Source organism: Telopea speciosissima, chromosome 8 (genome assembly GCF_018873765.1).
Source record: "Telopea speciosissima isolate NSW1024214 ecotype Mountain lineage chromosome 8, Tspe_v1, whole genome shotgun sequence".
Lineage (NCBI taxonomy): Eukaryota > Viridiplantae > Streptophyta > Magnoliopsida > Proteales > Proteaceae > Telopea > Telopea speciosissima.
The window spans coordinates 4,919,892-4,945,798 of NC_057923.1; the positions used below are offsets into that span (position 1 = coordinate 4,919,892).

The window sequence follows — 25,907 nt, forward strand, 5'->3', positions numbered from 1 at the left end:
TTCTTTACTCAAACCTCAAAGCTTAAGCTATTAAATGAAGAAGCCCAACTGAATCCAAGGTCTTATAGTTTTCTAATGTAGAATTATTTAAAACACTTCCATTATAGTTTGATAAGAAACTTATCTCCTAAACTTCTTTCATTTAAACCTCATATTCACTCAGTGTAGATACTCGTATAGACCATATAACATGTCTCGTTAGCATGAAGGACTGACTGGCCTGTTTTCAACTCTTGGGTATCCGATCTTTGTAAGACAGACTCCTTGCGCTTTTTCTGCGCTTTTAATTAATCAATTTCTTACCAAAATATATATATATATATATAAACCATATAACATGACTATTTTGATCCCATTCAAAAAAAGAAAAAGAAATTTAGAGCTCTTTAATATTTCTACATGAAAAGGTTATCTAAGCCGTGGGGACAAGATACACCGAACACATATATTTATCTCTCTACTACTCAGTCAAGTGAAATGATCTCGTTGCCCTTCTATGTAGGATATTGTTTTATCACACTTCATGGTGCATTCCCCATTCTAAAGACCCTTAATTTTGATGATAAAACCTCTCCTAAGTTTAGTAGGAGAAATTTTTTTCGTAGATCTTTGGGTACCTCAAGTGTCATTTATTAAGAGAGAAATTGTACGTAGATTGTGGGGTACCCAACATTTGGGAAATTGTTCCTAGGATCCTTCTTCCTAATGTTTGGTAGAAAAACTTTCTTCCATACTCATTTCACAAAGAAAAGTCAGATGTTAAGAGAATGGGAGAGGGTAGATAACATGTAAGGCAGCTCTGAGAAGAGTCTAAGCACCACACCAATGATGACACAGAGACTGGTACCATCCACATGCGACACATATAAATCCAAGCAAAAGAGAATTTATAAATATAGACCCCACATTTCATTAAGTGAGAGAACACATGTTAGAATATATACTCTGGCATTGTGAGCTTCTTATTCCCATGAAATAAATAATGTTTGCAATGTACCAAAAGAAAGGATGATATGATGAGACAGGATATTATATATGGCAATGCATGACCAGCTCCAGCTGTTCAAAGATTTTCGTTTTCCCAACGGTACTAGCCAAGCCATCATTTTTCCCACCCACCTCAGAGAGAGAGAGAGAGAGAGAGAGAGAGAGAGAGAGAGAGAGCATCAGAGTCTTAGACATAGAGCAAAAGCAAAAGCCTTGAAGTAGCGTGAAATGATACTTGATTAGTCATGATGATGATGATGATTCGCGTTCTATTCATAGATGGGTGGAAACAAAAAAATCAGGGGTTGAGGCATCCACGTCCAACGGTCCAGTGACCAAACTCACCAAAGAACCCTACCGAATCCGGATCAGCTACCATGGGTTGCCGTGCGCCCATCACCCAATTAGTCTCCGGCACCCTTTTTTTTTTGTTGAGATTTTGCTCCTCCATTCAATTATATTTATTTTGGGAAAAATCTTTTTTTTTTTTTTTTTTTTTTTTTCAGCGTGGTCCCTATGCCAGTAGAGGCAATGGAGTCGATGAGAGTACACAAAAAAGCATCAATAAGGGGTAGGGTTTCTACCTTTCATGGGGGCGGTCATTTCGTGGTATCATGTGTCTAAGGCTAGAGCTACACTACTAAACAGAGCCCTTTTTTTGAAACATGCCTTTTTAATTTTTAGAAATTCAATACTAATCGATCGATCCAGATCAGACGATTGGTTGCAATCAAGAATTTCCTAGCCGTTCCAGTTTGGATTCTTAAAACACTGATGTGAGAGGCCACAAATAAACATTCCCAAACTACCTTTTATTTCTGGGTAAATTACACATCACCCCTTGATTTTCAAACAAAACTCAGGTCACCCCTTGGTTTTTGAAAAAACTCAAATGATCCCCTCTACAGTAACGGTGTTAGTACGTTGTGTGAAATGACTATTTTACCCTTGTACTAAAACATTAGAATTAAATTTATAATACTACCCTTCAAAATCTATGTTTGGATGTCAAGGATAATTTTGGTATTTAAATTTATTTAACTGGCTGACATCATCACTTAACAACATAAAACTAACGGTAAGGACTAATTTATCATATTGAGGTCTAAACCAAGAGGTGATTTGAGTTTTTTCAAAAAACCAGGGGGTGATCTGAATTTCGTTTGAAAATCAGAGGTGACGTGTAATTTACCCTCTCTTTTTTTCCCTCTTATCTTCTTATTTTTATGATCATTAGTTGACTAAAGAGAATAAGGATAAAGAATAATGTAATTTGAGGACAATCATGGGGATTCTTCTCTAATGGCCCTACTCACAGCTAGATATCGTTTCAAGAATGGGGATTGGCCAATCTGGCTCAACCAATCTTTATACAAAAACTAGGATTAAATCATGATTTGACACATTCTGATCGATTGATCAAAATCAGCCTAAATCAATCCGAATCCCGATTTTCGGATTTTTAAACTCAGCCACCAGACCTAAGGTTGGAGAAGGGTCTTCAGATCCATCAAGGCACCAAGTAGTTGGGTTCTCTAAGTAGTACTCAGGTAGGTATGACAGGTACATTCCTTTCAAAGGATTGCTTCCTTATTTACCCAGTAACCTTGAGCTTCAAGCCTAATTTCACCTACCTGGGCTTGAATGTCTCTGTCAACTATTCTTGGCTTGCTTGCATATGATGAATGTAAGATTGCATCTTTCTTCTCCTGCAAGCTTGCCATCTGAGGAAGAATACATAGCAACATTTCACCCTAGCCCGAGGAGAAGATTTGTAACGAGGGGTAAAGGTTTTTCCTACGACAAATCACTTGAGAAGCCTTAACTAAACAGTCCTGAAAATCTGTTGCATTGCAAATCAGATTGAATCCAAAATTTTATGAATGAATCAGCATTTCAAGAATAAGGATCAGTTGATTCTGATCCGTACCGACTCAGACTGATCCGAATCAATAAATCCATACTGAATTTCTACGGTTTGGACATGTTTTGGCTGATTCCTGATCAATCTGCACAGATTCTGGAATTGATCCGGATCTCAATCATACTCTTTTCAACCCTGGAGTAGGTAAACAACCCCCCCCCCCCCCCACCCACCCACACCCAAGCTTCTTCTGTTTCAACCTAATCAGATTTTGCTAAGTTATGAAACAGAGCTTTGAAAATCCAATACTATGAAAGAATGCATAATAGTGGTCAGAGTAGCAAAGGCATGCTTGGATATACATGTGACTTTAGATATGAAATTTGACAGTGTTAAGATTCCCACATCATCTGTCACCTGGCTCAAACAACCATTTTGGAAGCCTTTTAAACACCTTACCAAAAAAAAAAAAAGAAGCCTTTTAAAAAGGCAAATTCCTGAAACCTGAGACAGATTTCACTATCAGAGCTCGTCACTTCCATAAAGTTTTTAAACCCAGGAGCTCCCAAGCACTCAAAGACAAAACCACCCATCCAATGCCAATTTGTTTGACACTCGCAGTGTGAATAGTGCCACAGCTCCAGGGTTTTGCGAATTGGGAATGGGATTGGGGAACCGACCAATTTCACTGTGACCGATCTCAATTCTGACTGATCTGATATGGCCGATTCACACCTATAAACCCTAAAAATTCCTTGTTTTTTGGATCTGAGCACCGTTGCTGACCGATTCCACGTTTTAAAACCCTGTGAGGCACTCTTCTGCTCGAGTTACATCACAAACAAAACCAGTCCGTGAGAGCCATCCTGGCTTAGCTGGTCTCCTGCCCCTGCTAATTACCTCATCCAATGCTGTTAAGTTCGGCTCCTTTGTGGTTCCATTTCGTGTTTGCTTTCGCCCATACAACTGCGTCTCCTTTAGGTAGATCAACTTTGGCACTTAAATGCAAGGTTTAACACATTTCCTTTATGCTGTACTGAGTGCCCCTTCCATGCTAAAAATCTACCATCTACTCACAAGGAAAGAGAATGAAGGCCCAAAAGGGAAATAATGGAATGATTCAATTATTCAGATAATATAAAGAAAAGTATAAATAAACCAGACTTTCTCCAACGAAAATTCAAGAATGTCATACTTTAGTCCTGTTAACCATGTTCAGATGGTCTGAATTATCAAAAAGATATGACTAAATTAATGGTCCTTTTCAGCACAAGCGTAGAAGGAACTACAGCTCCCAGCCCTTCAGAGGGTGCAGGAAAGAGGGATGGATTAAGTAAATAGTCGCAGAATTCCAAGATGAATCTCACAGTATTATAAACACACAAAAATAAGCAGTTGTAATACATCAGAAAAAAGTTGCTTCTCTCGAGATATTGAGTCCCTTCAACCTGTTTATTCAACAATGCTCACCACATAGGGTGTTTCCCTGCATCACAAACATTGGCAGCGAAGTGAAATGTCAGAACAAGGCAATGAGAAACTAAAGATCTTAGGAAGATATCTCGAATCATTCAGCACTATGTACATGAATCATGACCAAAAACAAAATGCTGAAACACAATGCTGAGTCCCACTTGATATCTTTTTTCATGGATCTCAGAGAAAGGAAAAAAAAAAAGAAGAAGCTGTGCCATTCAATCGCATTCGTGTGTTCCCAGTGCATTATGATGCTTCAGTCAAGCAAATATTTGAGGAACTAACTAGATCTTTTTCCAGTGTCACTCATAAATGGCATCAAATCCCAGGAGCCCAAGGTTTGGGATTTACTTAAGGGCTGCAACCAAAGCTTAGGTCACTGTCGCAACAAAATGCCAACATGTTATGCAAGCATATTCCTGTCTACAACCCAAAGACAATACCTGGAACGACCCATGTGTTGAGGTAAAATAGAACCCCCAACCCCCTTCACCCCGCTTCCTTTTATTCGCCGTGAGATCCAAGAGTTCTAGGAGCAAACAAATTCTCCATCCATTCAATTTGTAACAGAAAATACTTAATTTAATAGCATTGCTCTCCAAAAACATCATATCCTAAACGACTTTTTTCCCCTTTTTTTTGGGGGGGTGCAGGGGTGGGGCGAGAATTGATGCAGATTCATGACTGAAATGGCTTGACCAGGAAAGGGGCCCAAATTGGGATTTGGATCTAGTAGTTTATTAGTAGTTTATTTATTTAGTTTTATTTGGATTTATCTTGTACTCTTTTGTTTTACTTAGACTATATAGCGGTATAGTTCCATTCCATTTTTAGTCTTAGAAGTTTAATTCCATTATAGTTTTAGATTTGGATTAGGAGTTTTTTATATTTTTCTTTATCTATGCAAGCAATGTAACCAACAACTTAGATTTTTTATAATGAAATGAAATTGGAGATTGAAGACAACCCAAGCCCTCCCCACGATTCCTCTTATTTCCTTATTTTACTATTTTAATTTCCAGTAATGACTCTTCCTTCTCTTCTTATTCTTGTTTATCCTCTCCCCCCCCCCCACCCCAACACTTTGCTTCCAAGTCTAACTCTGTTAAATAATCATTAATTCCCTTTATATCCTATCTACAAAGTTACCCTTTACAATTCTCCTTTAATTTCCATTCTGCCACCATTACTACAAACTTCAATTTAACTACTGTTTGCCACTGAGCCTTTGATTGGTGATTGGAGTGTTCTCTGGAATGTGTGGGCCCATACCAAACCCAAATAGGGCTTTCCAACCCCGGAATCGCACCACCGGAAGATACGACCTGGGGTGCATGCGTGCATTGTATTTGGGAACAAACAGAATGGTATGTTATACTAAGGATAGCAATATACTCTATGGCAAAAATTAGAATGATCAGATCTCACATTCTCACCTGAAATGTATGTGTGTGTGTATGTTTGGGAACTTCACTAACTTTTCCCCCAACACCCCACCCCAAAGTACAGATAGAAGGGTTGATCACAGTAGATTTTGATCTAGACAAGCACTTGTCTTGGACCCATCCAATTACAGGTCCAAATCTTGTTCAGATGAGTCACCATGCAATCATATGGGTTTTGTGACATGGACCATGGATTTTGCCTCCTTCTAGGCCACAAAATAGAGCAAGGAGCATTATATAGCTCAACTCAGAGTCTCCAAAATGCCTGCGCCTAAGGTATATGCTGCATGTCTGGGGAAACCACATGCAGCAAGATCGGTGAACAGCTGACCATGGCCTCAAGCATGCATACTTCTGATAGCCAGGGTAAGCTATAACAACTTACAGAAAGCTTGAAACTAGCGAAGGCAGTAGCAGCAAACAACAGTCCATGATCCTGTTAGTTCAAGGTTGCTTCCATCTGATTATTTTCCCCTAGAAGAAATACCATCCACAGAATTTTTCTGAGGGAACATCTGGGTCCATAGGCCTTAGAAGACAATTAAATAGCCAAACATGGCTCACTTGCAGGTAATAGAACGCACTAAATTATGGCCCCTACAAGAGCTGCCTTAATGGTACAAGCTTAGAACCTCCCAATCTGGGTCATTTCCACTTTGTTCCCTGACAGTTCAAGAAGTGCATGACAGAGAAGATGGCCTACAATCCTCAGATTCAGCAACCCTTTTATTTACATGTAGCCAGATCAGTAGAATTACTGGTCCTTCACGGCTTCACCAGCATGGTTGCCACCTAATTCAATAGAATATTAAGATTTAGGGTTTTTTCACGTACCGCCCGTGAGGTTTGATGTAATTAAAAAAACATCCCTCAGTTTTGAAAAATTCTGCGTGGCCCCCTGAGGTTCTTAACAGTTAACAGATACCCCCATTCCGTTAGTCTAGGTCTAACAGTGTTAAAATCAAGGGGTGAACTGACAAAAATGCCCTTACAAGAAAAAAAAACCTGCAACTCATCTTCCCCAAACGATTTGGGGAAGATGAGTTGCAGGTATCCTTATAGGGAACACCATGGAAGCTGAGGAGGAGCTTCATTCACCTGCCCTGAAACATTCAAGGCTTTGTATGATGAAACTGTTGGTGGTGGCAAGTGAAACCAGATTGCAAGAGGATTAGGGAGTGTGAAGGTCTGAAGCACAGCCCCAACTGTTGTCATGATGGCTGCAATAAAAAATAGCTTTCTCCAATTGATTTTGTAACCTGGGCCTCTGCGTCTGACTACTCTCATTAGAGTGGCAAAGATAAGCTGCAATACGTTCGTCATGTCATCATCAGTACCTTTCATTCTACCAGAACATATTAATTCAATACACCAGACGCATTTCTAAATGAACTGGAATCTCCAACGATGCCAACATCTGATTCCTCTCTCACTAGAATCACAATTCGAACACACTAACTCCCATTTATAAAAGCAATAGAGTGGAAGATGCAGCCAAGAAAGTGAAATGGGTTCATCTTAAATTGCTAAATAAGGAACCCATCACACCAGTAACATAGAAACCAATCCACAATCAAGAAGCGGAATGGGGTGGTGACTTTCAGACCACCATTGCGCTGAGTTGTTTCAGTTCAGCAGTGGTGGTGATTCTTCTTCAAGGTCACGATTGGGGAAGATGACACAAGAGAAAGATTGCGCAGGAGAAGATGGGATTTGGGATTTTCCCCTAAACGGTAGAATGGTTTTCATTCCCAACTAGGAGGGGAATTTTTGTCGGTTCATCCCATCCTTTTAACATTGTTAGTCCTAGACTAACAGAATGGGGTTACGTGTTACTGTTAAGAACCTCAGGGGGCCACACAGAATTTTTCAAAACTGAGGGATGTTTTCATAATTACGTCAAACCTCAAGGGTGGTACGTGAAAAAAACCCTAAGATTTATTATGTGATAAGACAAAGATATCAGTTATGCCTCCATTTTTATAAGTCAAAATGTTAATCCATGCAGGGGAAGTGATGCAGAATTCCAACAGGAAGAGGAGAAGAAGAGCGTTTTGATTTGGGTTTCATTGGTTTTTCTGGGTCAAACTGAACCTGCGGCTCAAGAGTGGTTCAAGTTAGATTTAATTTCAAGTTTTCTAATGGGCTAAGTCTATAAGCCCAAATATGAGGGATTTAAGGCATATGCTAAATTAAGAGTTAATTTCTTCTCACTTTTAAGAGTTTCATTTTTTCTGTTGGTTCTCAAAGTTATAACTAAGAGAAGGGGGTCTAAGCCCTCCCCATGATTTGACATGCACTCAGCCTTATGCTTGCATAATTATGTGAGACACAGAGGCTACGTTTGGTAACATTCCACGGAACGTGTTTTTCCATTTTTGCGTTCACCTAGAACGGAAAACAGGTGCATTCCGTTTGGCACGTTGGTTCGTTTTTTTGGTCTTAAAAAACGAACCGGCGCTTAGATGAGTGCTGAGAACAGCTTTTGCAAAACAAGTCTGACCTGTTTTGTTGTTCCGTGGAACAACTACAGGGCACAATAATATCGAGGGAAGTGAGGAAAAATTGCAAAAATCCCGACGCACAACCCTCTCGCCTTTGAAGTGACCATCTTCCCGCTGCAGCAACCAGCAACTGGAGAGATCTTCACCTGGAGCTACCTCACCTTCTCGCTGGAGCAACCTGCAAGTACCTAGAGAGACCTTCGCCTGGAATCTCCATCCAAGGTAAGCATCTCTCTCATGCTCTCCTCTCTCTCGGTACCCTTTCTTTCTCTCACTCTCGCTCTCTGTGCGAATCTATGAACTAGGGTTTCAAAATGTGAGAGACAGATCTTCTCCTGATGTTTGTTATCGTTGCCTGTAGAGATCATAGCCTGATTTGTATGTTAGGGTTTCAAAATGTGAAGTTTGACATGTCGATTTCTGGAACGATAACTTCACATTTCTATGTAGCAAAAATCAGGCAACGATAACTTCAAATTTTGATTGTGATCGACATTTTGCCTGAATAGGGTTTCATATGAAATGTCGATTTCTATGTGAAGATATATGTTAGTTATCGAAAAATCATGAAAAATCAGGCGAAGATATATGTCGATTTCTGGAACGATAACTTCACTCCATATATATGTGAAGTTAGCCTGATTATTAATCATTCCATATATAATAACGGTGATTCAAGTTCGATTCCATATACATTTCCGCCTCTGTTTATCGGTATGTTTTGTTTTTTCTGGGTTATCAAATTTGCAGGGTGATAAATATACTGATTTGTTTAAGTTTTATGATATTGCAGGGTGATAAATATACTGAAGGAAATGGCATTACTGTAATTTCTAGCAAATTTGTAAGAACAGATTTTACCAAACGCCATAGTTGTTCACTTGTTCCAGAACTGTTCTGGAACAGATTTGCCAAACGGTCAATTACATACAAAGAACACTGTTCCATACCAAGAACAACAGAAAACGTTTTTGGGCAAAAACACCCGTTCTTGACGAAGAACGTTACCAAACGTAGCCAGAGCTTCTGTGGGATGCCAAGTTGGACTGGTGGGATGCTATTCAGCCTTATGCTCGCATATCCTTTTGTTCTTCTTTATTTATCTTTTTTTTCTTTCCAACAACTGAGTTCAGTTCTCTGAACATTCTCTACCCTGTGGCTGGTAAGTTTTGCACATCCTCCTCTCAGTTTTGTTGTGCGTGATTTAATATCCTGTTAATTGGGTTGTTGCATGTTAACCTACACTTTTCTGTTCTGTTTTCCATCACTAGGTCAAGTCTGTTTTCAGATCTGTTCCAAGCCAGAATAACACCATTGATTTCAGGCTTCTAACTGTCTTCCTGCTTCAGTTCCAGTTTCTGAAGCTGATTCGACCCTCTCATTTCTGGTCCTGATCTGTTGCTAGTTTAGTTCTATTTCTCTGTTCTTCAGAAGTTTCTAATTCTGAGTTCAATTAGTTACTATTTCTGTCTTATTTCTAATCTCATTCTAATTAGTGTTTCTGAATCTCGTTCCAACTTTTTGTAGTTTCTAAAATCTGGTTTCAATTTTGACTTGCTATTTTCTGAGTAAATCAAAGTTACTATTTTGGGAAGTTACTAAATTCTGGTTTCTATCTTTGGGTTCTTAATCTCTGCGAATCTGGAGTTTCCTTTGGTTTTCCAATCCCTCATTCCTTAAGTGACCGAGAATTCAATTAGGAAGGGAACACAAGATCTATTCAGAGGAAAGCGGCCAATTCCCATTTCTAATAAGGGAAGGAAAGATGTTAAGAGCCAACCTGGGTGGGATAATTCAAGCAGCTGCAGCCTCGAGCAACTCCCTCTCTGCATGCTCCTTGATCCTCCTCTCCAGCTCTGGTCTGAAATGCCTGATGAGGCCCTGGACTGGCCAAGCAGCAGCATCTCCCAGGGCACAAATTGTGTGCCCCTCAATTTGTTTTGTGACTTCCTGAAGCATGTCTATTTCCTCCAGTTTTGCATTCCCAACCTTCAACCTCTCCATGACCATCCACAGCCATCCAGTTCCTTCTCTGCATGGTGTGCACTGCCCACAGCTTTCATGCTTGTAGAAGTAAGACAGCCTAGCAATGGCATCCACAATGTCAGTTGACTTGTCCATCACAATCACGGCTGCCGTACCCAAACCTGTCTGAACAGCCTTGAGTGCATCATAATCCATCAAGACGTCATCACATATGTGCTTGGGAATCAGTGGAACAGATGAACCCCCAGGTATTATTGCAAGCAAATTGTCCCATCCACCCCTAACTCCACCACAATGCCTCTCAATCAGCTCCTTCAAAGGAATACTCATTTCCTCTTCTACTGTGCAGGGTTTGTTCACGTGACCTGAAACACAATATAACTTTGTACCTGCATTGTTTTTCCGACCAAAACTAGCAAACCACTCAGGTCCCCGCCTAAGAATGGTAGGGGAAACAGCCACAGTTTCAACATTTGTAACAGTTGTTGGGCAGCCATATAACCCCGCATTAGCTGGGAAAGGAGGCTTTAGCCTGGGCTTCCCTTGTTTCCCTTCAAGGCTCTCTAAGAGTGCTGTCTCTTCACCACAAATGTATGCACCAGCTCCATAGTGGATATGAACGTCAAAATCATAACCAGACCCACATGCATTCTTTCCCAAAAGTCCAGCTTGATAAGCCTCTTTCCTGGCCTTCTCAAGGTTTAAACGCTCGTTTACATACTCTCCCCTTATGTAGATGTAAGCAGCAGAGGCTCGCATGCCTACCCCAGCAATTAAGCAACCCTCTAGTAGCTTGTGTGGGTCATGACGCATTATCTCCCTATCCTTGCAAGTCCCAGGTTCACTCTCATCAGCATTAACAACAAGATAAGAAGGGCGGCCATCAGAGACCTTTGGCATAAAGGACCACTTGAGACCAGATGGAAAACCAGCTCCACCACGGCCACGAAGACCAGATTTCTTCATTTCGTTGACAATCCAGTCAGTACCCTTAAGTACAATGTCTTTGGTCCTATACCAATCTCCCCGCTTCATGGCACCTTTGAGGAAAGGGTCATGCAATCCATAGAGGTTGGTGAAGATGCGGTCCTCATCCTTCAGGCCACCAAAATGGGTTTTCTCAGGAGGTGGGGGTGGTGGTGGAGGTTGTGGAGTACTCGAGGTAGTTGCACCCTGAGTGCTGAATGATCTGCAAACTGAGTCCCACTTCTCACTGTACCGACATACTTTCGCTGTCCTTGAGAGAGAGAGAATGTTCTTGATGGGTGCCTGCCAACAAGAAAAACATTTAGGCTATGTTTAGATATCAAGAAAAGAAAAGAAAAACATAATGACACAAAAATCATGATGATGCAATGATTAATTTATGTGTCTATCTCTCTCCTCAAATTCATGTTTTTTTTTAATTTTTTTCATTTCTTTTCTTGACATCCAAACATAGCCTTATTGACTATGTTTTCAATCTGCAAGACTCATTTTTACACACTTATTGACTATGTTTTAATGAGCTGGATCATTCATTTGGCAATAAATACTCAACCAACATAAAAGTGTTAAGAAAAACAGGCTGGGAATATCATACACTTGTGCCAGGTAAGATCTCTAGAAACAGTAAAAGCGAAGCTATTGCTGTAAAGTGTTTAGCCTAATGACTCAAAAAGAAAGTGAGCATGGCAGCTATTGACTACATAGCTACTAGAACGGAACTCAATACAGATTTACAATCCTATGAATTGACATGAAGTCCCTCTGATGCATATCCGACCAGTGAAAGGGCTCCAAATACCATCTTGGGGGATTCTGATTTAGTTTTCAAACTTACATAAATGGTCATGGCGTCTGATGTAGAACACAGAAGCTTGTGCAGATGCATCATACGTTTGAGAACTTGAGACAAAGTGCCCAAGAACGGAAGCTACACTGAGCCGAATTTTCATTGGAAACTTTTTCCACCCTTCATTTTTAAGATGTTCAACTCAAAATTCTGCTTTAACAACTACCTAACCGATCCAGATCTCCATCCATTGAATAATAGTGGGAGAAATTTTTTATCAAAGAAGGAAACGAATAAGAATCAAACAACAGAACCCATAGCACCGCCCAAATAGATCTTCAAAAGTGAAATCCATTCTTACATATTCACGCACTAAAATTTCATTTTTTTTAGGGGGGGGAGGGGGAGAGTGTTTGATTGTTTCAATATTGGCAGAGAAATTTATCAGGAATTAATCTCCTAGTGCATGATCAACAGTAAGGCAAGGGATAACCTAGGGCAACGGAAATTCTGAAACATTAAATTGTGAAAATTTGGAAAGGCAGATACCATACCATGAATCGTCAATGAAAAGCTTCTCTCCTTTGATCTGAAGAATCGAGCCTTCTAAGCTGCTCTAATGGCGTCTTCACGGATCCACATTAGATAAAAGCACCGGTTTCCCGAGAGCGTGAAGGCCCCCACAGTCGCGGATACCAAATTGAGAGAGGGAGTGAGAGAGCCGAGAGAATTATAATTCTTTCTCATTTTTTCTTTTTATTTTATTTTATTGAGCCAATGAGAACGAGCACAATGGCATCAATATGGATGAGATTTTTTATTTAAAAGGGACTGGTCATTCATTCCTGTATCTAAGCGTGGAAGCCACGCGATCAAGGTTCCGTTCTTTTTTATTTGGTGTACATAGGGCCACGTGTAGAGCTCATACACATAATACGTGGGTGCATATTATGATTCCAAGTCATCGGTCAGAGCTTTAAAAAAGTCAGTTGGACAATAACTTCCCTTTTAGTAGGGGTGTCCATTGTGGAAAAAAATCCTCTTCAGTGCCCTAATCTGATTGTGCTGGAGTGCGGGCCTGAGAACTTAACATGTGGCAGATGCGACATTCAACAATGCAGAGCTCGAGAAGAAAGAAAAGACAAAAGGAAAAAGAAAAATTTGCTTTGCATCGAGATCGTACTGTTGGATGAAGCTTCTTCCACGTGTCGAGCTCTCAGATGCCCGCACTGTAGTGCACTGCAAAGGATTTTAATCCGTCAATTGATCAGTTTGTTCGACTCATAGTTTGGAATCGGTATAGGATCGATCGGATCAGCTGATTCGTATCGATATTGGTGGAGATTGATTCCAATTCCTGGCCGATCCCGTATCAATGGATCGGTACGAACAAGGGAAAAAATTAAAATTTTTGAAGAAAACATGACTGACCTAGACCGATCCAAACTGATCTGGAAAAACCATGGTTCGACTTGGATTTTCTATTACTTTTCCATAACAGGTTTTATCAGTCCATTATCTTTTTAGTCCGATTCAATTTGGGGTTTCCATATAAAAGAAAAAGGAATACTGCCTGGTTGTATTGAGCCTACACCCAAACATAATAGTGCACAAAATTACCACCCCACCCCTTATGGAATAAAAAATCTCATCCATATTGATGTCCCCTGCATACACTCTCATTGGCCCTTGTGTTGGTGCAAGGGCCATGCGACCAAGCAATTCTCTTGCCCATAACAAAAAAAAAAAACTGTTTTTCTTAAATCAATTTTTAGGGATTTTTCCTATTTTTTCGGATTCGTTTTGGTTTCGATTTCAATTTGGATGTCCAGACAATTTTGGTTTCTATCCGTTTTAAACCAAAAAAAAAAAATCAAACCATTAACAATTTGATTCGGTTAAGACAGTTTGATCCATTCATGCTGGATTATTATTATTAATTTTTTTGTTTGGTAAGAAGAGAATTTACTAATGATAGGCATGTGTACGACCAGTAGCCTACTAGCCTCATACAAACAAAGGTCATGAAACCACGGAATAGTAAGCGGCCAATCAATCATACACATGATAGACAGGCCCTTATGCGCCAAGGCATCTACATCACAATTCATAGCCTGTGAATACGGAAAAATGAAATAGAAGCAGAAGAAGTAAGAGTTGTTTTATATCCTCAATATTCGCGGCTGCTTCAAGAGGAGAACTCTCAATAATGTAGGAGAGGAGTTCCTTTCTATCAGTCTCAACTTGAAGATGAAGATAAGCAGCATCTAATGCCTAGGATAGAGCAAAACAAACAGCTAAGGCCTCTCCTTGAATAATCGACCCAATAGAATGGGGAACTGAAAAAGCTTTCACTTGCTGCTCCCTGTAGTCTCTAAACATAACACCCAAACATTCAGGCTGGAATTTGACACCCCTACCTTTAACCCATTCCTCATATTGGATAAGCTATCCCACTTACATCAGCATGAAGCAAAGAGATGTCCAAACCTTCACTTTGTGGCTCTTATGGTGGACTTGGCTCCTCTCCAATCACTTGAAGTATTGGTAAAACACAACAGAGGGAGAGCTGTAGAGGTCCAATGAGTTCCACACCTCTGAACTGTGTTTCACCAGTACTTTCAAGTAACTGAAGAGGATCCATACCCTTATATGGCATCTCCTCTTTGCTTCATGAAGGTGAGAGATTGTTGTTCTGTAAATTACAGAATCTTAATTAAGCCATAGAACCAAGGTTGTTTAACAATAGCTGCCACACCAGCTGAGCAAAGAGCCGTTGGATAAAGATATGATGCAGAGATGCCATTCCATTGATGAATAACACATGCATGAGATCATAATTCACCATGAAAACCACAAAGTTCTTGGGAGCCATCTTATATTTCCTCTTCCACTATATGTTACAGTTACAACTAGCAAACTTTAATGACTACATGCAGACATTGACCATGTCACATTCACTTTCCCTTTTCATGGTAGGGGTTCTGTAGATGAGGCTAAGTCTTTTAGGTGTGTGCCAAACTCATATGTGGTTGGTTGTCATGAAGCGTCTCATTTTTGTTCTCCATCTGTTGTTGCTTGAACCTGAGCAGCATACTGTAAGTTCCAAAGGACATCTTCAAATGATGGCCGAGAGGATTCAGGAGAAATGCATTTGTTGGTTATGGAGATAACAATCGACAATGATTCTTGGGAGCATGTAGTAAGTACAATAGGGTCCACAATTCGTCTTCGACCATCTTGGCTGCCAAATGATGCCTGCAAAATCAAAGGCCACAGAGCTCAGGATCAAAATGAAATGGAGAGAGAATCTCTTAATCCACCATGATGTGATCCTATGATTGGACTCTTGGGCAGGTGGGTTTTATCATTAACGCCAGTCCAATCCGAAGGTCAGATGTCGAGGCTTAAGATGTTCTCTCTTCACTGTGGATGAAGGGAAACTCGGTCCTAATGAAATTACTCGCACTGAGGTCTTTGGTATAGCTGTCAGGTTCTTTGTTTTATACTTGTCAGGTTACTTCGTAAAAATTTGGAAGAACTATGAGAATCAAAGCAAATATCTGATATATCATTCTATTCTATAGCATTGCTGCAGCACTATTTCTTTCTCCATCCACAAAACGTCTAATGGAAAGAAAACTATCTAGTTGTTGGATCTGCCAATTTTCCAAAAGTGGCGTCATAGTTGTACAAATACATCTCAACAGTCTGCATGTAAAAGCTTATGTGTTTTGACTGGAAGACAGTACTGCTTATAAAATTTAAAGTAATGAATGAATAGAGAGGTGATGCTTGTAGATGAGACTCATCAAATGGTGACTCCATATCAGAATTTAATTTCAAGCATACCATTTCATTCAGCAGGAATGCTTCGCCTCTTCCAGATACCGAAGGTCCAACAAGTGCTTCAAGTAATATGAAACCAAAGCAATAGACATCATCATGTGATTTTGTAATCTGCCTGCAAAGACGAACATCTTAAAGTCTAATAACATCAATTAAATGCACTTGACATGCAGCATGGTCACAAACTTTTAGAACGGAAAACAAGAAATCTATCCACCATCACACAATCTATCTACCATGCACGCACAGATGGATGATTATAAAAGAGCAAAGCGTGATCTTTTCTGGATAAAGAAAGAACAGAATAGAAAGGGATAATAATTTCATCAGGTCAGCTAATGGGACACAAAACTCCCCACCATGCAATATATACACTCCTAGAATCCAAAAATGTTTAGCAGACTCTGGCTCAGTGATCCAAAAGAAATTGGATTCAGAAATTCATAGAAAAAATTATTTAAACCGTGTCATATCTTGTAAATTGCATCATTCATAAATTCTAAAAGGAAAAAAAAAAAATGGGACCTAAGATAAGAAGATTATGTTGATTCATTCATAGATTGAATTGATACGCCATTGAATCCTTTGCCCAGATGTAATGTAAATACTGGGGGGGGGGGGGTAGGTGTGTGCTTCTATTTGCCTTAATAGTTCATATATCAGATATGACATGAATATATAGCTTCAACTAATTTTTAATTGCTTATACATATGTATCCTTGACATACTGAAGCCACTACTATTTTTGGTATCAAACCTATAGTGATTCATACAAGCTAAATTTTCTAATCGATAATTGGGCCAAAGTGAATATATATATATATATATATATAGAGAGAGAGAGAGAGAGAGAGAAATGGAATTCATAATGTATATAAAACACATACACACACACACACACACATATGTATATATATATATATATATAAAGAGAGAGAGAGAGAAAGAATCTTGTTGTAATCAAGAAAAAGAAATTGTAACCTCATTTTTTTGCCCTTTTAGTATATTACACTTCTTTTTTCCATGAGGGTAAATCCTCATTTCACATGGACAATGACAGCTTTTGAAATTGATATAATGACAAGTCACTATCAACTTATTTTGAGAACCTTTCTTTACCCCTGACTTAAATAACTTTTGGGAATAAGACGAGGGGCAATCCAAAGAAGGTTACAGCTTCCAACTTCACCACCTTGGTGACAACAAGGTGCACCTATATATATATACATCTATAAACATGTACATGTAAACATCTTGTATGGTACAATAATAAAGTCAGAATTGAACCAGAGTAGTCAGTCCAATAATCCAATCTCTACGTCAGTTTTCAGTCTTCGGACTTTCCTTGAAAGAACATGACACCACTTCAGCAAGTATAGTTTTGTGAAAGATTTCACTTAATCTGTCTGAACTTGTGTCCTATTTTTTTCCTTCTCCAATTCTAAAATGGTTGAACAAGTGGTGAGAATGGATATTCAACAGGATGTAGTTGAATGGTGAAACAGGATTCATGCAGCCAACCTCATTTAGTTGGTATAAAGGCTTAGTTGAGTTGAATCCAATTCTAAATTGGTTCTATATTACAGTAACTGATTTCTTAGTAATCTCTGACCATTACTGTGCACTCTCCCATAGTCTGGATTTTTTAAAGCTTTATTTTGCCAGTTGGCAAACTCTGTTTGGGCTAAAATTTGATATGTATGCAGGGGACCTAAGTCTACCTGTCCATAAAATTTGGACCCCATTCCAGCTGCCACGTGGCAGATATTTGGTTGTGTAATACTATAACAATAGTAAAAAAAAAAAAATTATTAAAAACTGTAACAATAACATATGACAAATGGCATAAAAATAATATTGAAAAGAAAATAAACAGTATGGGATTAGATTTGTTTCGTATAGTTAGGCTCCGAATGGAGTGTTTATTGGGCCTACAGGCAAGTGGGCTCAGCTGCATAACATACAACAGTTACCTAAATCACTGATTAGAAGCGACATATTCTTGATAAAACACCTGTGTATCACTGACAGCAGTTCTTTTAACTGAACCAAGCACGAATCTATTTACCAAAAAAAAAAAGAAGCACGAATCTGACCAATGATAATGGATTCTAATGAGGAGATCTATTCATAAGAAATATAGTAGTTAACAAGAAACCTTACCATTTCTGGCCTTCTCCCTTTGCCTACAAATACAGTGGACAATGTGTCAGATAGCCTATTTTAATTTAGGAAATATGAGCAGTAAATTAGTTAATCCATAATTCCAACATGAATTAATCCTACCTCAATTTTTTCAATTTCTTCAGTGATTATGGACAATCCGTAGTCACTCAGCTTTGCAATCCGATGCTCATCTAGCAAGATATTATTTGTCTTCAGTTGGTTGTTAAGGAAGCCAGGGATCATGCCAGTATGTAGGAAGTGTACAGCCTTGGCAACACCAATAAGAACTGCCAATCTCTCTGACCATTTAAGACCCTTCTCCGGACTATCCTCTGCATGAGAGAATGAAGCTACATTACAGATATGGCCAATATATAAAACAAAACTATATGAAAAGAAGATCAGGGAATTCATTGATTGATTCACTCGGATTGATGTTTATAAAACCAAGACAGGGGGAGAAACATTATTGCAAGGCAATGTAGTCCATAGTTGATAGTCAGATATAATCCCATCCAACAGTCCATACCAAAGAGAGATAGCTCCTACCCTACATTCTGACTATTTGGTTTTGACAGTACAAACAATTTGACTATCTGGTGTTAGGGCGTACCCAGTGCACGAGGCTCCCACAATTGCGGGGTCTGGGGAGGGTCAATAGTGTATGCAGCCTTACCCCCATTTTATGGAGTTACTGTTTCCAGAGACTCAAACCCGTGACCACTTCATCACAATGGAGCAACCTTACCGTTGCACCAAGGTCCACCCTCAATTTGACTATCTGGTGTCAATGCTTCATAAACCAGTGAAGCCCCGTTTGTTTAGCGGAATAGTTTGCACAGGGTGGGAAAGTTGTGGTAAAATGCTGACATGGCATTACAAAAATCCCACCCCAGGCTGTTTGTTTACAAGGGGGTGGGAATGTTGAGATAATGGAGGGAACATAATTATTACCATTGTCTGCTGACATGGCATTGCAAATCCCATAATTTTCCCACCCCTCGGCTTTACAAAGTCCCACGAAATACGTGGAATTTTGCAACTTTCCCATGGAATGCTACAGTAATCCATCAACTCTTTACTTTACCAAACACATGGGACCCACCCGTCAGTAATCCCACAACTCTCCCACCTCATAAACCCCTCTAAACAAACGGGGCCTGAATGTTTTGATGGAGAAAAGGATCATGTTACTTGACATTGATATGCTCGTAACCATTGTGGTTCGCAGTCCAAACAGTTAAACAGTCAGGTCCATTCATTTTCTAGAACACTCATTAGAATAGAAATTAAATTATCATTGTCATTTATAAATGTAATATCTATACATGATTTACAAGTCAAATCAACTCCCTCCCCCCCCCCCCCCAAAAAAAAAAAAAAATAAAATAAAAATATTAGTATCATCCAAGAGTCAAGACATAGTCAGATGATCAACACCATCTGACCTACAAATTTTCTAGCAAACTGTCATGATTTTTCTGATCATACAACATGAGGCTAGCAGAGGATATTTATAAATTTATAACCAATAAATATAGTTGACATTTGACCAAAAAGAGATCTGAGTTGTGACCAATGAAATGGATGCTTCTCTATTATTTAACCCAATGAACTGACAACATGCTTGTAGATTGTACCAAACCATCCATTAGATCCAGATTCTCAATTGACCCAAAGAGAATATTTATTCAATGTTCTCCCCAACACAAAACTGACCTGAGAGATGAGTACGGAAATTTCCATTGGGCACATACTCATAAACAAGAAAGACTCTGTGGACATTGGAATCATTTTGTCCGCCAGTATCAATGCAGTGACCCAAAAGGCAAACTAAATATGGGTTTCGAAGCTTTGAAAGTAAATCCAATCGAAGTTTAAGGTTTCGAATTGAGTATTTCTTGAACAGTGCCAAACATCGTACAGCAACACAGTTCCCATTCTCCAATTTTCCTTTGTAGAGCTGGAAAAGAAAGACAAGACAGAAAGACGAGTTATTGTGGGATAGACTTGAGAACTAAACTGGATAAAAAGCCACATCAGATTGTAAATTTTGGAGTGGGAAAGTATTTTCGAGATGCAATTATAAATTCTTATCATTTTCTTCTCTGAAGGAAGAATTTAACTAAAAATCTGGAATACGTCTGGGGGGAGGGGAGACTACATGATTTGCAGTGACCACACAAGTTCACTAGGAAGATGACCTAAAATTTGGCAACCACAGTTCAGTTCAAAGGCAAAGTTTACAAATTGTCAACTCCCTGGTATCCCTCTTGATACCTGTGCCAAATTTAGATGATCCAGTATTACTAAGCAGCCCCATCATCAAAGAAGAGGGTGGATAAACTGGAGACACATCTTATTGATCTGAGCATAATAACAGCTGATTGGAATCACTTCTGAACCCCACTTTCTGAAGTCCTTGTTGCCGGCAATGTCTGGGCCATGCTGCACCGGATCAGGACAAACCATTTGATGCAATTTCAGGTATATTTACACATTTCTACACAAGTTGATGGTTTTTACCATTTTAAGGAATAACCAATATCTTAGATCACTACAACAAGCTTCACAAGTTCATAGTAGAATAATGAAGAGAAGGAAGCCATAAATGGGAGGTACAATTAATTGAATGATACATGAGTACTTGCCTAGATAACTCCAACAAGCTACGACATATTATAAAAACAAAAATACACGTAAGTCCAAAGTAGGAACAGTACCACAAGATCAATTCAAAAGATTGGAAGCGAAGGAGAATGTATTCAATCCCAAAACATCTTTTTATTTTCTTTCCTCTGCTCATTATTATTTACCAATTGTTTTAGCATCCATGTTACTGCTCATATTAAACTTGCCAAGGCATTATCAGCATCTATATAATACATCTTCTATTACAACTCAACTCAACCTTATCCCAACGAACATATCTTCTCTAACAAGAATCAAATATTTTATCTAATGCTTGTCTATCCGCCAAAAAAATCCTATAATGCTCCAGAAAATGTTTTTTAAGTTTTAGTTGATACCTTCCCCGTTGAGCCTTCACCCATAAATGTTGATTGATCAAAGTTGTTTGTGGCTTCCTTCAACTCTTCTATAGAAAACAACCGACATGGGAGGCCCTGAGTCCCAAGTTTGGTAGCTTGAGAAATAAACCCTGAAGAAAAGGAACAGAAAAGAATACTCACCATAGCTGAATGAAGTCCTAAGAATGATGCAAAGAACTTCACATGAAGCTTCCTTTCAAATGCTGAAACACAAGATTAACAAGGTGTACAGATGAGCTACTTACTTGCATTTGCAAGGATCTCAGATGAGAATCCTGAAGCCGAGTTATCTGGCAATGCCTTTGGCAATAAATTCTGCTCTGATGTCCCTCGCAGACAATATCTTTTAAAGAAAGCAAGGAAGCCATAGCCCAGAAGTATCATGACAATAACAACTCCTCCAATAACAGCAATTAATATTCCAATGTCTTTACTTACAGACTGCCTACTCTTTTTCTGGATTTCTTTGCAATAGGACTTTTGGTGCTGATGTTGTGGATCAACAGACAAGCAATTCCCACCAAACTTGACAACTCTGCTATCAGATGGAGAGTTAAGGCAAGACGGCAATCCACCTGTTAACCTATTAGTAGAAATGTCAACAAACCCAAGTACGCTGCCACAACTTAGGTGGTAGGGAAGTGACCCGCTCAGCCTGTTAGATGCCAAATTCAAATAACTGATATTTGGCAAAGAGAACAGTCTTATAGGAGGTGTACCTTGTAGCAAATTGAATGATAGATCAAGGTGCTGAAGCTGAACTAGTTCGTCAAAATGTAAGGGAATTTCACCTGAGAAGGAATTCTTGCTTAGAAGAACCGTGACCAATGGTTTAGGCAAGACAGGTAGTTCTGAATCCAACTGGTTCTCCCGCAAATCCAATACATGCAGGTTGGTTAAGCTATCCATATCAGGTAATTTGCCAGAAATATTATTCTGAGATAAAGCAAGAACAGTGAGTGCCTTGATTCCGCAAATTGAAGGAGGAAAGGTACCCTTCAACATGTTCCCCTTCAAACTCAAAAATGTCAGGTTTGATAAGGAATCGAGCCAATCAGGGACAGTATCATTGAAGAAATTTCCATCTAGTGTCAACGTCTGAAGCCCTTCCATGGTAGAAATCTTAGGAGGAATTGAACCAAACAGAAAATTCGAGCTCAAGTCCAGAAGTTCAAGTGAGTATAGCCGGTGGATTTTGTCAGGTAGAGGACCCCAAATCCCCAAAGACACCAAGCTAAGAACTCTCAGGTTGGTTAACCTTGACAGGGTCGTGACCAAAGAATCGATGGAGAAACCTGCTGATAGAGTCTGGTTTGGAACTGCAAATCCGTCGAATTTACTAACCTTGGCGGGCTTGTCACCCATAATTTTCAGCTCCGTGAGAGAGTTGTCTTCGCATGAAATGGTTAACTGTGGAGACGAAGGTGAGTAGCAAATGTCTTCACTGTACTGGTTCAAAACTTCCATCGATTTTGGGTATTCCAATTGTTTTCTTAGCTGCAACATGACTTGGGTTTGAGAGGATTGTAATTGATGGGTAATGGGAATGAAGAAAAACAATGAAACAAATAACAGAAGAAAAAAGCCTGAAGATCCCATTGAAGAAGAAGAAGAAGAGCAGGCAGCAGTAACGACAACGGATTTGGGGTTGTTTTACAGTTCAGGAAGAACACATTGAGATAGCTCAAAGTAAAGCAACAATATGCAAGAAATTAAAACATGAAGAGGGATTCTCCATGTTGGATTTTGAGAAGTTCAGAATGAACAGGAAGGGTTACAGAAAGATGAGGACAATTTAAGTATTCTGTGAGGCTGACCAAAGACCGAGGAAGGACTACTCAAAATAGCACCAGAAGAGAAGGACCAAGTACGATTTGTGGAATGGTTTTCGCCTTATATGAAGGGTTTCATGAGTTCCAGGGAAAACTCGAAGAAGGAACTGCAGGCTTTTAAGAGCAAAATATCTTACGCTACGGATATCTAATTAAGTACCACAGGAAGCATGGAACAGTTAAAGAGAAATGGCAGACGTACGTTCCAGAACAGAGCCACGAGCTCTTTTATGACAATGTAGTTACTGGGTTTTCATGTCTTCTAAAGGAAAACATTACATGCAGAAAAAAGAAGATACAGAAGAAACGGACTAAAGCTTGCCTTGGATGGCTTACAGAGCATGTTTCTCCGGAAATGTATTGTGTTGTAAGCAAGTTAATGAAAACCCAATAAGGAGAAGAGAGAGTGAGAGACAGAGGACAAGCCCAATAATGCAGTGCAAGTTGCCCTTTGAAGAAGAAATCCTGCCTTTTCAGCACGGAAGAGAAGTAGAGAGGTGACCATGAAAGGGAAAGGAAAAAAAATTGAGGTCAGGAAAAGAAGTAACTGACGTTCTTTAGGCATTTACTGCTGCCCTGCCAACCAACCACATGACCACCTCAGCCCTCCAACATTAAATGCGAAATAGCAGAGAAGAACCAGAAGAACATCAAAGAGAGTAGTACTCACTCTCAAATCTCAACCTCCCACTCTCTCTGTTCCGGTCTTCTGCTCCTCTGTCTCTTGCCCTGTGATTGGAAGATTTAACGAAGAATAGAAGAAGATTGAGAGAGGATGAGATGAGACATGGGAGCCCACAACCCCAGTGGACAGTTCAGTACGATCCAATAACGGAAAACTAATATCCAGAAAATGAGTCCGTTGTCTTTGCTTTAGATCCAGAAAATGCCCCTCCTTCATGGGTTCAATTACAGAACTGCCTTTAACTGATTTTCTATCGATCGGTTAAGTATCGTATCAGCCGAGACCAACATGTAGCCGAAACTGAGAATCAGAATCAGATCGCCCCAGTACTATTTCTGATTCTGGCCACTTGGGTCGATGGATTTATACTTGATTTTTAGGGTTCAAGCCAGCAATCCCGGCTGGTTCCAGTTCGAGTGAGAGTAATCAGCAAATAAGCATAGATACAAGGGTTTTAAAGTGTAGGAAAAATTGTTCCGTTTTTTTTTTTTTCACACTTTAAAACCCTTATATCTATGCTTATTTTCTGATTACTCTCACTTGAACCGGAACCAGCCGGGATTAAGGTCTTGTGATCAAATCATATCTTCACCCTTCTTCTAATATTCCAAGCCTCCAAAGGTGTCAATTGATCGATACTGGTTTCGATCTGGTTTGATTTCGATGTTACATATAAATATTTCAAAAAAAAAAACGGTTATGGTTTTTTACTGGTTTATTATCGGTTTGATTTTGGATTCAATTTGCTTTTCAATTTCAATCTGGTCATTCAGCTAGTCCGATCGATTCAGTTTTTTTTATGAGTCTTCAAAAACCTAAACCAAAACCACCCAATAAGAGTTTGGTCCGGTTTTGTTCAATCATTTTTCATCAATCCAACCGGTTCAAATTAAGGGTATTTACAATAAGACACTAGAGGTTTATGGATTTGAATTGAGTCCCAACCTTAACCACTCTCCTCTGTAAGCTGGGTATTAATAAACATATAGAGCATATAGGATCCTTTTGCTCCCTCCAATGTAATTTAGAGATTACTTTAAAGATCCTAACTTAAAAAAAGGACCTGACCTGACAATATTAAAATGTAAATCCAATCCAAATGGGAGGGCTATATGGGAATTCAATTATATATCTTTAAAACTTGAGTCTACATCAAGTCTGGTCCACAACATGGCAGGCTGTCTCAAGTTTGAAAACCCATGTTATGTTAAGAATCCCAATGGGGTGAGGTGGAGGATAAAAAAAAAAACAAAAAGAGAAATGCTGTTACCTAAAAAAATAGAGACATGCAAAAATAGCTCTTGGAATTATATAATTTGGATTTGGCACCTCCCTGGACCCTTCAAGGATTAAAAGCACTTACTTGTCACTCTCATTATCAATTTATCATTCACATACATACCAAAGTCAATTAAAATCAGAGTGTGCTTTGTGTAGGACCCCAAATTTGTATCACTCTCTTTAAAAGGTATGTATAATTGATGAATGATGAGGTCTCTCACTCTCTCTTTCTGGGGTCAAGCAAGCTTTTTTATGCAATTGCCATTGAATGTAAATGCAGAGTTAAGGCTTATTATCTTATTTTGAGAATAAATGGAAGGAAAAGGAAAGAGGGTCCTGGTTGTTGTGTTGTCCCCAGTTATGAATTACATAAATCTTCTAGTTTCACTGCAAGATGCAAACCCTTTAATGGATTTAAAAGTCAGAATCTAATGGTAAAATTAGTCGAATTCAAACTCGATCTCGATTCTTGTTGTTTTAGAACAGGCGATCCATACAAAGTTTTTAGATTTCAGGCGAAATTTGATCGATTCTAACCGATCCATAATGGAATTGGATTGAAATCAACTAGACCTGATTTAGATACCAATTCCTTGTGTTTAGAACATGAACATATCTATTTTTATCACGTCGCAAGTTGGATGGAATTGAAATCTGGTGGAAAAGTATACGCAGGTTTTCTTACTTATATGTAAAGTTTTAATCTGAAGAAAATTTGCCATGTAGAAATATAAAGTACTAACATTTTGAATTAAAAAAAAAAAAGAACACGAATTACCAGGATATATGGAGATACATGCATGAAAATAACATAATTTTAATAAAAAATTTGACACATGACTAATTTAGACTATTTCTTAAACATTCAAAAATTGAAACCACCATTTCATCCTTACATGTGGCCTAACTAGGTATCAAATTTTAGAAAGAGAAGAGAGACAATCTCAACTTTTGTGCTATAAAGCAATGGTCATTAAATTATTTATGAATGATTATATGGTACTTAAT

General features: G+C 39.0%; 2 protein-coding genes across 2 annotated transcripts; both read right to left on the reverse strand.

The window, feature by feature from the left end:
• Nucleotides 1-4,015: 4,015 nt before the first annotated feature.
• LOC122670720 (NADH dehydrogenase [ubiquinone] flavoprotein 1, mitochondrial) lies at nucleotides 4,016-12,740 on the reverse strand. Its single transcript, XM_043867685.1, has 3 exons — nucleotides 12,591-12,740; nucleotides 10,057-11,531; nucleotides 4,016-4,337 (listed from the first exon to the last, which is right to left on the reverse strand). Exons 1-2 carry the CDS (start codon nucleotides 12,591-12,593, stop codon nucleotides 10,071-10,073), a joined length of 1,464 nt encoding a protein of 487 aa, XP_043723620.1. The 5' UTR covers nucleotides 12,594-12,740; the 3' UTR covers nucleotides 4,016-4,337; nucleotides 10,057-10,070.
• A 2,085-nt stretch (nucleotides 12,741-14,825) lies between these two features.
• On the reverse strand, nucleotides 14,826-22,922 carry LOC122670718 (probable inactive leucine-rich repeat receptor-like protein kinase At3g03770). Its single transcript, XM_043867682.1, has 7 exons — nucleotides 21,347-22,922; nucleotides 21,081-21,211; nucleotides 19,771-20,014; nucleotides 18,172-18,383; nucleotides 18,049-18,071; nucleotides 15,889-16,000; nucleotides 14,826-15,294 (listed from the first exon to the last, which is right to left on the reverse strand). Exons 1-7 carry the CDS (start codon nucleotides 22,698-22,700, stop codon nucleotides 15,088-15,090), a joined length of 2,283 nt encoding a protein of 760 aa, XP_043723617.1. The 5' UTR covers nucleotides 22,701-22,922; the 3' UTR covers nucleotides 14,826-15,087.
• Between the last annotated feature and the right edge of the window lie 2,985 nt (nucleotides 22,923-25,907).

What these genes read in the sequence shown, in the direction of transcription:
- LOC122670718 (XM_043867682.1), bottom strand. Translation starts at nt 22,700, where the DNA reads ATGGGATCTTCAGGCTTTTTTCTTCTGTTATTTGTTTCATTGTTTTTC. An exon ending in TTTCCGTACTCATCTCTCAG is followed by an intron (nt 18,384 to 19,770) that starts GTCAGTTTTGTG and finishes TCTCTCATGCAG; the next exon opens with AGGATAGTCCGGAGAAGGGT. An exon ending in AAGGGAGAAGGCCAGAAATG is followed by an intron (nt 16,001 to 18,048) that starts GTAAGGTTTCTT and finishes TCGTCTTTGCAG; the next exon opens with GCAGATTACAAAATCACATG.